The sequence below is a fragment of the Gopherus flavomarginatus genome, chromosome 10 (genome assembly GCF_025201925.1).
Source record: "Gopherus flavomarginatus isolate rGopFla2 chromosome 10, rGopFla2.mat.asm, whole genome shotgun sequence".
NCBI classification, from domain to species: domain Eukaryota; kingdom Metazoa; phylum Chordata; order Testudines; family Testudinidae; genus Gopherus; species Gopherus flavomarginatus.
The window spans coordinates 44,319,019-44,331,180 of record NC_066626.1 but is presented as its reverse complement, the minus strand read 5'-3'; the positions used below and the strand labels follow the sequence as shown (position 1 = coordinate 44,331,180).

At 39.2% G+C, this 12,162-nt stretch overlaps 1 protein-coding gene across 2 annotated transcripts in view; it reads right to left on the bottom strand.

Moving 5' to 3' along the window:
• The window catches only part of LRP2 (LDL receptor related protein 2), a 191,998-nt gene that overhangs the window by 17,743 nt on the left and 162,093 nt on the right, over positions 1–12,162 (bottom strand). Inside the window, exons 69-75 of one of the 2 annotated variants that reach the window (XM_050916323.1) lie at positions 8,685–8,813; positions 7,077–7,297; positions 6,430–6,606; positions 5,258–5,377; positions 931–1,021; positions 286–353; positions 23–140 (exon numbers count right to left, since the gene is read on the bottom strand). In XM_050916323.1, coding sequence (XP_050772280.1) covers positions 23–140; positions 286–353; positions 931–1,021; positions 5,258–5,377; positions 6,430–6,606; positions 7,077–7,297; positions 8,685–8,813 — 924 coding nt within the window. Of the gene's footprint in view, positions 1–22; positions 144–285; positions 354–930; positions 1,022–5,257; positions 5,378–6,429; positions 6,607–7,076; positions 7,298–8,684; positions 8,814–12,162 lie in introns of both variants that reach the window. The other variant, XM_050916322.1, reaches the window with a different exon arrangement.

Genomic DNA, 12,162 nt, shown 5'->3' with positions numbered 1-12,162 from the left:
CAATCTGTCTTGTGAAACATACCTTGGTAGTTTGGGAAGTGCTGGTAAGAGGGAGCCTGTCCGTCTGTAGTTAAAGAACCCTCCAACTGCCAATGCTCCAATTATTATGATTAGAATGACTGTCAGCAACACTGCTACTGCTGCTACCAGAGATAGAAGAGTAAGTAAATATTAAAACAAGCATACCTCAAAAGTTAAAAAAGCCCTGTCAGAAGTATAAGGTTGACCTTAAACTGACATGCAACTGAGCTCAGTTACCGAGTTTAATATATACTTGAAGCTTACTTGTTCCAGGAGGCACTCCCTTTGACAATCCTATTTCACAATAATTTCCTGTGTAGCCATAAGAACACCTGTGAATATAAGGGAGATAGTTTAACCGTTTGTCTTTTATTAAGTCTAGTGGGTACACTTTATTATTATATTTTGTAATGTTTACCTACAGGCAGTAGAGTTCAACTCACTTCTTAGTAATTACATGTTTCACTGACTGTAAAAATAATATGCCTGTTATCTGCTTAGAAATAGACATACAGGTAATGCTGAGTCAGAAACTAGAGTAATTAGTTTCTCCACCAAAACTGGAGATTTGGTTTCCGTGGAGCATCGGCAGCACCTACTGGCTCCTACCTCTGTGCATTTACAGGTCTTTCCCCCCTCACCAAATTTGTCATCATTTTGTAGCTTGTACTAGAGAAATCTTTATGGTTTGCTTTTTTTCCCCCTTTCCAAACCTTTTAGTTTCAAACTACTTATTTGCTAATGGTTTATGGTCATGTGCATTTTTCCTACCATTGCTACAAATACGCTATTATCAGTGTGTTAGATCTTCTGTTAATGCATTATTGTAACTACATTTTGAAGAACTGAACCCTAGTGTGTTACTAAACCAGCAAACTCTGACCTACGGCCACTACAACAGTGACTTACTTGCATTTGGGAAGATCATTTTCATCAATATAGCATGTTCCTCCATACGTACACCTACATGCTGGTGGCATTGTTGGAGGGGATTCAATGGCTGCAGAAATGGAAAGCCATGCATGTGTTAATAAGCCATACTCAGCAAAGCATATGCCACCATGCAATTTTTTTAAGTTTACTTTTAGGGCCAAATTTCAACCAGGTTTTTAATTTTGTGTATGCAATCACAAACTGAGTATGTGCTGACATTTGCAAATTCAAATCCAGATGCAGTTTTTTGAAAACACTGCTCTTAATGCCAGGGACATAGGTTGTTACTACATTTACTGTCCTGCCAAAATACAATCTTTAATCCAGGTAAAACTTCTATTCTTGCATAATACGAGGTTATTCAGTAAAAATGGTTCAGTAGCATCAAGAAGGGTGCAGGTTTCAACAGTATCTCTTGCATATACAATGAAGAAATGTAAAGGAAAATTGCTGGACACTGCAGTGTATGCTTCTAATACTGGAAAGTTACAGACACAGCAAGGTCAGGTCAAGCAAATCTCTTGTTCCCTGCCTGCAGAAAATTCAGAATGCAATATTATCCTACCTCATCTGTCCCAAACTCCTCTTCAAGCCAGCTGGGAGATTCAGTCCCATAGGGACGAGCATTAAGTGATTTGTCCAGAAATGATGCATTTATTTTTTGGAGAGAATGAGGGCAATAGTGGATGGAAACTTGCTTTTAAACAGGAGGAAAGAACCTCTGATGTGCCCCAAGTAGGACAATGACAAAGGGGGAGAAATCCCAAATCCGAGGATTCTCCATTTATTATCTACATTGCACTGTGTCAGCACAAAGCAGCTCAAGCTCCACATTATTCAGCATTGGAGCCCATTAAATGTCATGCTACTGTTTCAGTCACTCTTCAGGTACCTCCTGAGGCTGCAACATTGTCTGACTTGGACTAGAGACATCCATATAATATTGGATTGGTACATTTTTAAGAGAAACCCACAGAGATTCTTCTGATGTTTTGATATTGAACCTAATGAAGATCTTCAAAAAGAGAGTAAGGTTCTTTAAAGTATAATTTTACTGGCCTTAATTCAGATTTTGGGAAATCTACACACTAAAAAGCATGGTACAAATATTATGGGAAAGGTCTGAATCCTCTATGCTTTTATAGTCTATAAAGAAAGATGCATTTTGGCTCTCTCTTCCTTACACGTACAAGCTAGATATACTAGATGAGCCATAACAGTTTTTATGTAGTACAATTTATCTACTTTCCAGTCAGAAGTAGTCCATTCCTGAAACCTTTACTCAAGCAAAACTCCTATTCGTGTCAATGGTAATTTAGCTTATATAGGGATCCCAGATTTGGGGCTAAGGTCTCTGCTTCCAACTAGAGGCCTTAGTTTGGGGAAATGATAAAAAAACAAACAAAACTATATGACAACTAAATGGTTAAGCTCCACTGTCTAGTTAGGTATCACATAAAAGCTTAGAGCGAAGTTCCAAACAGGAACAGAAAACTGAGTCACTGGGCCCAATACTGTAAAATTCCTTTTGTTGTACAATTATTTTTTTCCAAAACAAAATCATGACCTGTTTTTCTTCATTTCTGGCCAGATTATTTAAAGCAGTTTAATTAAGGGTAACAAATACAGGCACTATGAGCAATAAACAGCAAATCACTGTCATAAAATGTAGCTAAAGCAATTTGCAAGGTTGTTGCTTCAAAGTTCAAAACAAACTTGTGCTAGATACAAATGAGATGCAGTGGTAAACTGAAATATCTCCTTGGCCTGCCTGGAGATGATCCAATACTTAATGCCTAAATAGTATCTTGTGATAATAATAAGTCAAAGTACGACAGAGTAATGAGTAAATGTAAATCACAGGTGGCACTATCTTTGTGGAATAGCTTGTGAAATTGTCTGTCGCTGACCTGAAAAAAGTCTATTGCAATTCATAACAGACAGATTAACTCTTCTTTTATCTTGCCACTTCCCTATTTGAGGTTGGCAACTTTTATAGCCTTCTTCCAAAACTCATGACTATTAGGCAACCTGGTCTTTCTAAGCTCCACTGATATCCAGTCCATGAACTGGGTCTCTGGCCTCCTCTTTCATCATCTTCTGTCCACGATCACAGCAAGGGCTTATCAATGTAACTCTTGGGTCTCTGCTGGACATGTCCATACCAACATAGACTAGCTCCCTCAACTTGTCTTCAGTTAGGGCAACTCTCATTAGGATCTCCTCAATCTCATTTAGCTGCCTATCACAGAGCATCCATCCATATGACCATTTTAACATCTTCATTTCATAGAGCAGAGCATACTAATTTCTTTTCTCATGGCTGGCCAAGTCTCCATTCCATACATTGGGATGTATCAAATTACAATACACTCTACCTTTTAAACTTATTAGTATCTTTTTTTCACAGGTAACTGGTGTCAGCTCCCACCATTTGCAGGAAGCAGCTTTGGTACAATGCTGGGCATGACACAGGAGGGTGCCATTGCCAGCAATCATTGACCTAGGTATTTAAATTCTTTCACTCTTGTAAGTTCTCTATCTATAATATCCTTCATGGTGGGTCCTCCTCCCTCTGCCATCATAGCCTTAGCCTTACCAATGTTCATTCTTAATCCTGCAGATGGATTAACTGTAGAGAAGTAGCCTAGATTTAGTGTCACAAGGACCACTTTGTTATAGTTATTGCCCATCAAGGTGCAAATAAGATTAGGATATGTTTGGCTCATCTTTTGTACTTTTTATTGTGATGAGGTGCTATTAACCAAACTAAGCCAGAACCCAGACTCCCCGGGTGCACAAAGAAGAGAACATCTGGAATCTCAGTTAACAGCTAAGTAAAATGGCAGCCCTCACATTCACACAGTGCAAGGACTTTTCCTGGGTATTGCCCCCATTTTATCTATTGAGGGTGGAGAGAGGTGGGAGCATGCTCATGGACCCCATACCTCTCTCTACCACTTTGGGTGGGTGTTCAAGGAAGGCACAGCAAATGTGCTTCCCAAGTGCTCCTGATGGCACTGTATGGTCTGGTGCAATTCTACAATTTAGCACTGAATGCTTATATTTAAAAGGTTTGCATGATAAGCCAATTACTTGTAAATGATCTCTGGATGTACTTTGAGCTTCGTGTCTTCTCTCACATGTATTGTACAAAAACGTTTACTGATCACCCAAAAGAAAAATGTACATAACTGGTAAATATAATCTGCATTTTGTCATACACTGCTTCATTCTCCTATGTTTCTAAGGTTCCATTTACACTAACGTATATGTACTAATGTATACACACAAATGGTTCATAACAGAATAAAAGAATCTGGTTGCTCATGGCTTAAACTTGTAGAGCAGCTGATGACAATCATATCCGTTAGTCAGGTCAAAACGGAATGAAACAAAACATTCCAGTTACCCACAGAATGAAATTTTTTAAAAAAGATTTGTTTTGATAAAATTGAAATGTTTTGTTCCCATTTTGATCTTTAAAAAGATTACACAATATTATATAATTTTTTAAAATTGAAACAAAAAAGCCATTTTGAAACAGAAAATCAAACTGTTCAATTCAGAAAAAGGCCAAAAGACAATGTTTAGACCTTATCTGAAGGCTCTGTTCTGTTTTTTCCCCCATAAAATAATTTTTTTCCAAAATGTTTCCGTGAAATATTTTGCTTTCAACAAGTTAGCATTTTCCTACGAAGAATGTTCCACTGGAAAATTTCCTACCATTGCTAGCGGGTTAGGTTACACACCATCTGTATCCATGTTGTAACTTGGTCCCCTGGCTATAGCTGTAATGTGCACGGGACCTAACCTAGGCTACAAAGTTTGAATCCACATTTGGAACCTAACTTCCCCAAAGGTCAAGGGTGTACGGGTCTGCAGTTCTGGTTCAACTCATTAGAAACAAATCGCCAGGGGTCTCTGGAGACAGCTGTACACTTGTGAATGGTTTTTGTGAACAATGGCCTGTTTCACAGCTGAACCTGAAACCTGGCAAATTTTATAGAGTTGATGTTATCATGTCTATTTTACAAAGAACTGAGGTACAAAGAAGTTAAGTGACCTGTCCAAGGTAACAGCAAATCAGTGGTATAACTGGCAATATAATTCACATGTTCTGGCTTCAGGGCTCCTGCTTTAACCACTGAAGAACCCTCCTCCCAGTTTGTATTTCTAATTCAAGAATGCTTTATTAATCATGGAAAAGCTATATACATTCCCCCTCCAAATCAGAAGGACATATTAAAGGAAAATACTACTCAGTCAGTGGTTCCATTTGCAGTTGGACAATTCACTCTACCTGCATCACATTCTGTGGTGCTGCCTTCTATAAAACGAGTCCCTTGTGGACAAGAGCAAGTGTATCCCCCTGGTCTCAGTAAGCAGAGATGGCTGCAGACATCTTTACAAGGATTAGGCACTGAAATGCAGATATAACAAAGGTTAACTGGAGGAGCATTCTAGCAGCATTTCTGAGACATAAACAGGGGGTTTTCCACCTGTCACTAAAGTACCTCATGATTATTACAGTAAAATTTTAAAACAAGTGCTTTTTCTACATGTAAAACAACCAAGATGGCTTACAAATACTGTATTTTATATTAAAATCTTCTGTCTTCTTTTACATTCATTACAAGGGCTAAATTACAGCTTTCAAACCAAGTGCACAAGGAGGTGAAGGAACAGAACATCTCCATTGTCTGAGCATCTACACTGCCTGCTTCCTTCCACCAGCTCCCTGTTGCTGGAGCCCTTCCCTGCTGCAGTGAAAGACTCCAGCAGCGGGGAAAGGCTCTGGCACAGGAGAGGCAGTGAGAAAACACTCTGCCAGCTCCCCATTGCTGGAGCCTTTCCCTGCTGCGCCTCTCCTTGCCACTCTCTGTGCTGGTGGAGTCTTTCACATCTAGCTACACATCGCAATGTGGACACACCTTGCTTTTCACTGTGGCATGTGGCTACATGGACACCACACACCACCATAGTGCAGACGAAGCCTTCTAGGAAGAGCATGCTAGAGTAGTATGAACTTCTCCTGGGAAGCCCTGCTTTTACTTGCCATTGCAGGAGAGTTAAGATAGAGGTGGTCTATACAGGAGGCAGTAATGAGTGGCCTGCACTTTGTGCTTTTGGAGTGCAAATATCAATTCTTGTTGCCTCCTGCGTAGAAGCTGTAGGAGGGGGAAAATGAACTCAGGAATAATTTTGTGCTAAATGACTGCAAAAGAGAAATGTACTGTTCTTCTGTGTTTAAACCCTGCTTTATTTTATATGTTCCCGCATCTCTCTCTATATATATATTTAATACATTTATCAATCTCAGTTCCATCTTTATGCTTTCAAAAATACGTACTTCATGTACTTAGAGATCTGCCAATTCACAGGCTATTATTAAGCTTTTTGAAGGCATTGTTATTCATTTGGGATAGCAGTTTCCAGATAACAGGGAACAGAACATCCAAGAGTGGTGATTACCTGACTGATTGTATCTATGCTGATGATAGATACGCACTTGAGTGAGCCAAGGGTTTACAGTCAGCACTTTAACCTTTTCTCCATTTCCAAATTTATCTTCCTTCCAGACTTCACCTCTTTCCTTAGAAATCCAATATAAATGGCCTTCAAAGACATCAAGGCTGTACGGACTGCTGACTTCTCAAAGGAACAAAAAAAATAATCAGTTAGCAAAGAATCCCTAGCAGTATTGATGAGCGAACTATTCTTCTCCTTGAATCAAGTATATTATTCATTAACCACTTGCATTGGTATTGATTGAAATGTCATCGCATGATTGAAAAGAACAGGCCACTGCACCTGCAAATTGATAACACATGTAAAACAGCAATAATCAATCCAGTTTGTGCCATATTCTGTCTGTTTTGCTCATGCAAGTTAATCGCAGTGGACCTAATTCTCAACCATCTTGCATAGTCATTTACACGCATGCAAAGTGAATGCAAAACACTACCAAGTCTGTTTCTTAATAAGGTACCTAATTGGGAGCTGAGTGTTTTGGAAAATCTGGCTCCAGTTGTGAGATCTGAGTACTTGAAAATCTGGCCCTACATTCACATTAATTTTTTAAACCAGAAATATATACAACATTCATGTAAATTTCCTACCTCCATGTAATATAGCGGTTCTGTCTGTTCCATCAGGTCTCATGGATTCAATAATATTTTCTTTAGAATCAGTCCAGTACAGCCTGTCATTGTTGAGATAATCAATAGAAAGGCCTGTGGGCCAGCCAAGGTCTTCAGAAACCAGCGTTCGCCTTTGCTGTCCATCCATCCAGGCACATTCAATCTTTGGCTGCCTCCCCCAGTCAGTCCAATACATAAGCCTATAAGAATACAACTAGAATTTAAAATAACTTAGAATTCAGTGGTTGGGATTGTTTTCTTCAGCATCATCCAATAACTAAGTCTAGGACTCATCAAAGAGACTGTTGTGTAACTCCTGATCTGCAGACTGGGATCGGGAAAAACACACACAGAACTCAACAAATGAGCAAATTCTTATGAATGAATAACATGGAAAACAAACGTTAAAGGAGAGTTTCTGCATCTTGGCACTCAGGTGGAGAGGGGGCAGTTGCAGAGGCAATTTTAACGGGGTCATTCAGGGAAAAGGGCTTTCAGCAGTTTCCTTTGGGTGCTATCCTCAGTTCATGTAACTCAAAACAGGTCTTTGGCTTCAAAGGATCTATCCCAATTTTCTCCAGCTGAGTGTTTGACCTATGATATGCATCACTCAGAGATGTTAAATATGCCAATGTATTTATACCATTTCCCGTTTAATACATAATGAAAATTGCAACAAAGATAAATAGTGCAGAGTGGCAAGCAAGCAGTCCTTACTCATACATTGACTTTAAGGGAACAACCCATGGGCTAGACACAACTTTCCCATAGTGCAGCTGAGCAGGGGAGAATGACTCCCTCCAGCTCTGTGCATCAATGTTAGGGTTGCCCAGATTACTGCTCTGGCCGCAGAAGGGGCTGACTGTCTGATGCTATTCCCTGTGAGCAAGGGATCATGGAAGGGATGAGAAGGAATGAGGAGCGGATAGAGATAAGCCTCCACCATCCAGCCCGCCAGCAGAGCTGGTCACGCACAAAAGAAGTAAGCTACACCCAAAAAGGGTAGAAGGAACTTACTCCCTCTCCCACAGAGGAAGAGAAGAGCTGGGGAGGAATTGTGCTTTGCTGGATCAGCCATTATTTATGTGTCTTGTGTGATGCTGAATACAAAATGGGGACTGGCTGGCCAAAACAAATAATAAAAAAGGAAAATGATGACGTTTCTTTGGTTCTTGTAGTCTGAATAAATGGAAAGATATTCCCACAGCTTTTCCTGTTTCTTGAGTAACGATAATATGAAAGGCAGGAGGAGTTATAGGAAAGACATCTTTAATAGGTATGTTAAGGAGTCAGTGTCACAAGTTGAGGCTCTGCAGTTTGAGACACGACAGTTTGACCTCTAAGCCCCTGTTGTAACACCAAACCAGACCCCTCCTGAAATCTGGCCCTGAAATACATTCCCTTATTTAAAAATTCCCTGCAGTCAAGATATGGACAGAAATTTGTATGGACATCAACAGCAACATGTAGCCTTAGTCTTTTCAGTTACTGAGCAATCTTATAGATTATTGTTGTGTTCTTGTTCTATTGTTGTCTTGCTTGCTGCGTGCCATTTCCCAGAACTCCTTGAGGTCCTGAAATACTTACCCAAGCTTGGGATTCACAACAATAGCTGCTGGTTGATCCAGTAGAGAGGAAATAAGCCACTTCCTGTACCGTCCATCTAGCTTTGCTACCTCTATTCGATTTGTCCCAGCATCAGTCCAGTAAAGATGCCTGAATTATATTAAACACAAAATGCTGTAAAAGGTTAAGATGTTATATCTGGGGACAGGGCTGAGAAAATCTGCCTATCTTTTAATATGTTTCTTGTTGTTGTTTTTTACAGCACTCAGTAATCAAATAAAAAAAAAACCTGACACATGAAAAAACATTGGGCCCTGTAAAATCACATTTATTTAATACCAGTATAACTAACACAGGAATACTGCACTGGTTGAATGGTAGAACTGCCAACATGCGTCACCACAGTGCCACAGAAACCTCACTGTTGAATTTAGATGCAGCTTGTTGCAGAATTCAGTGGCCCTTACCTACAAGGTTAACTAGGTTTCTCTTTGTGCAGAAGTTTCCACAGCTGGCCTTGTTTCCTGTCAAATAACCTTGACAAAAGTCCTACTGTGAGTTTTATTGTTACTTTTAGGCACTGCACGTAACTAATGAGCATCTTCACAGATGCTATAGTCTTCTGGGAACAGAAAGCTGATTCATTAAAACTGAAAATTAATTTACATTTGAATTAATCTTGTGAGTGCATCTGTTTGGGCTGATGGGGCCACAGCTCCACTTTATATTTTTGTCTTTTAACAAAAACATTTTCGGAAACAAGGGTTGTTATGAATTTTTAAGTATCGTATCTGATATACAGATTTTCTGATTCTATGTGCAGAGCAGTGTTTGCTCTTCCTTGGATTTAGCTACTCTTTACTGTAATACCTTTGTTAATCTTCTTAGCTATCTCAAAGAAGATCACGTATTCAACAAAATAATATTTAGCAGTTGTACCATGCCTTCTCTCTGAACCAATGTAGATTCATCACCACCCTGTGAGTGTATGGAAGTATTGTCATTCCTTAGGGCTGTCAATTAATCGCAGTTAACTCACACGATTAATTCAAAAAAATTGTGATTAATCGCACTGTTAAACAATAGATTACCAATTGAAATGTATTAAATATTTTTGATGTTTTTCTACATTTTCAAATATATTGATCTCAATTACAACACAGAATATAAAATGTTCAGTGCTCACTTTATATTACTATTTTTATTAAAATATTTGCACTGTAAAAGTGGTAAACAAAAGAAAAGTATTTTTCAATTCACCTCATACAAGTACTGTAGTGCAATCTCTTTATCGTGAAAAGGTAATGAAAATATAGATTTTTTTTGTTACATGACTGCACTCAAAAAAACAAAACAACATAAAATTTTAGAGCCCATAAGTCCACTGAGTCCTACTTCTTGTTCAGCCAATTGCTAAGACAAACAAGTTTGTTTACATTTACAGGATGTAATGCTGCCCACTTCTTATTTACAATGTCACCTAAAAGTGAGGAACAGGCACTTTTGTAGCCAGCACTGCAAGGTATTTACGTGTCAGATATGCTAAACATTCGTATGCTCCTTCCTGCTTCGGCCACCATTCCAGAGGACATGCTTCCATGCTGATATATCTCATTAAAAGAATAATACGTTAATTAAATTTGTGATTGAACTCCTTGGGGGAGAATTATATGTCTCCTGCTCTGTGTTTTACCCGCATTCTGCCATATATGTCATGTTATAGCAGTCTCTATAACCCTAACCCTAACCCAGCACATGTTCAATTTAAGAATACTTTCACTATAGATTTCACAAACCGCAAAGAAGGTACCAATGTGAGATTTCTAAAGATAGGTACAGCACTCAACCCAAGGGTTAAGAATCTGAAGTGCCTTCCAAAATTTGAGAGGGATGAGGTATGGAGCATGCTTTCAGAAGTTTTAAAAGAGCAACACTACAATGTAGAAACTATAGAACCTGAACCACCAAAAAAGAAAATCAACCTTCTGCTGGTGGCATCTGACTCACATGATGAAAATGAATTTGCATTGGTCTGCACTGCTTTGGATCATTATCAGGCAGAACCTGTCATCAGCATGGACACGTCCTCTCGAACGGTGGTTGAAGCATGAAGGGATACATTAATCTTTAGCGCATCTGGCACGTAAATATCTTGCCACGCTGGTTACAACAGTGCCATGCAAACACTTGTTTTCACTTTCAGGTGACATTGTAAACAAGAAGCAGGCAGCATTATCTCCTGCAAATGTAAACAAACTTGTTTGTCTGAGCGATTGGCTAAACAAGAAGTAGGACTGAGTGGATTTGTAGGCTTTAAAGTTTTATATTTTATTTTTGAGTGCAGTTTTTTTTACATAATTCTACATCTGTAAGTTCAACTTTCATGATAAAGAGATTGCACAACATGATTTGTATTAGGTGAATTGAAATATACTATGCAAATATTTGTAATAAAAATAATAATATAAAGTGATCACTGTACACTTCGTATTCTGTGTGGCAATTGAAATCAATATATTTGAAAATGTCAAAAACACCCAAAAATATTTAAATAAATTGTATTCTATAATTCTTTAACAATGTGATTAATTGTGATTAAATGTTTTTCATCGCTTGACAGACCTATTTTTCCTATTTCACAGATGAGGAAACAGAGGCACAAAGATGTGACCCCCATCTCAGTGTATAGATCCTGTGGGTATGTCTGCACTGAAGTCTGAGGTGTGAGTACAGCTCAGATAGGCACACTCACACAAGCTTTAATCTAGCTAACACAGCTAAAAACAGCAATGAGGATGTGCTGTCACATACCCCAGCATGGACTAGCAAGGCGAGTACTTATCCAGGGTTCCAGGCAGGCTTGTGCAGCCCACACCACAGTCTGTCCTGCCACATCTCCAGTGCTGTTTTTAGCCAGGCTAGCTAGATAAAAGCTAGCATGGGTATATATGCCTAAACTGCAGTCACACCTCCCATTGCATGTAGAAAGACCCTAAGTATACACTGAGCGGGTTTTTATTTAAATCTCTCACCATTGCTCTAGTACTAATACAGATCCAGTGCCAGGATAGACAGGCTGCTGGTGTGTTTACCAGTATGTTGTTTGCACCTGCTCACAACTGTGGAGATATTGACACATAAATGCAACCAGCCCCTACTGACCTCAGAGATAACCTTGGTTCTCGGGTTGATCTGCCATGGGTAAAGCAGACAGTAAGAGAACGTGAAGGCTGACAGTGTAAATCTCAACACAGAAGTTTCAATACAGAAGTTTTCTCCAATTATATCACACAGCTGTGGTGGAAGAAAAGAGATAATTCTTCCCCTCAGCCATTGAGTCAGGACCAACAGAATTTTTCAGGGTAGTAAAATCACGTCGTCCAACCAGATTGTGTCACCCTGCCCTGGTAAACAACACAGCATGCGATGACGAACTGCCAACCTATTTCACAGAGCATATTACCCAATCCAGGAGGCAGAGCAACAGGAGCCACCCATC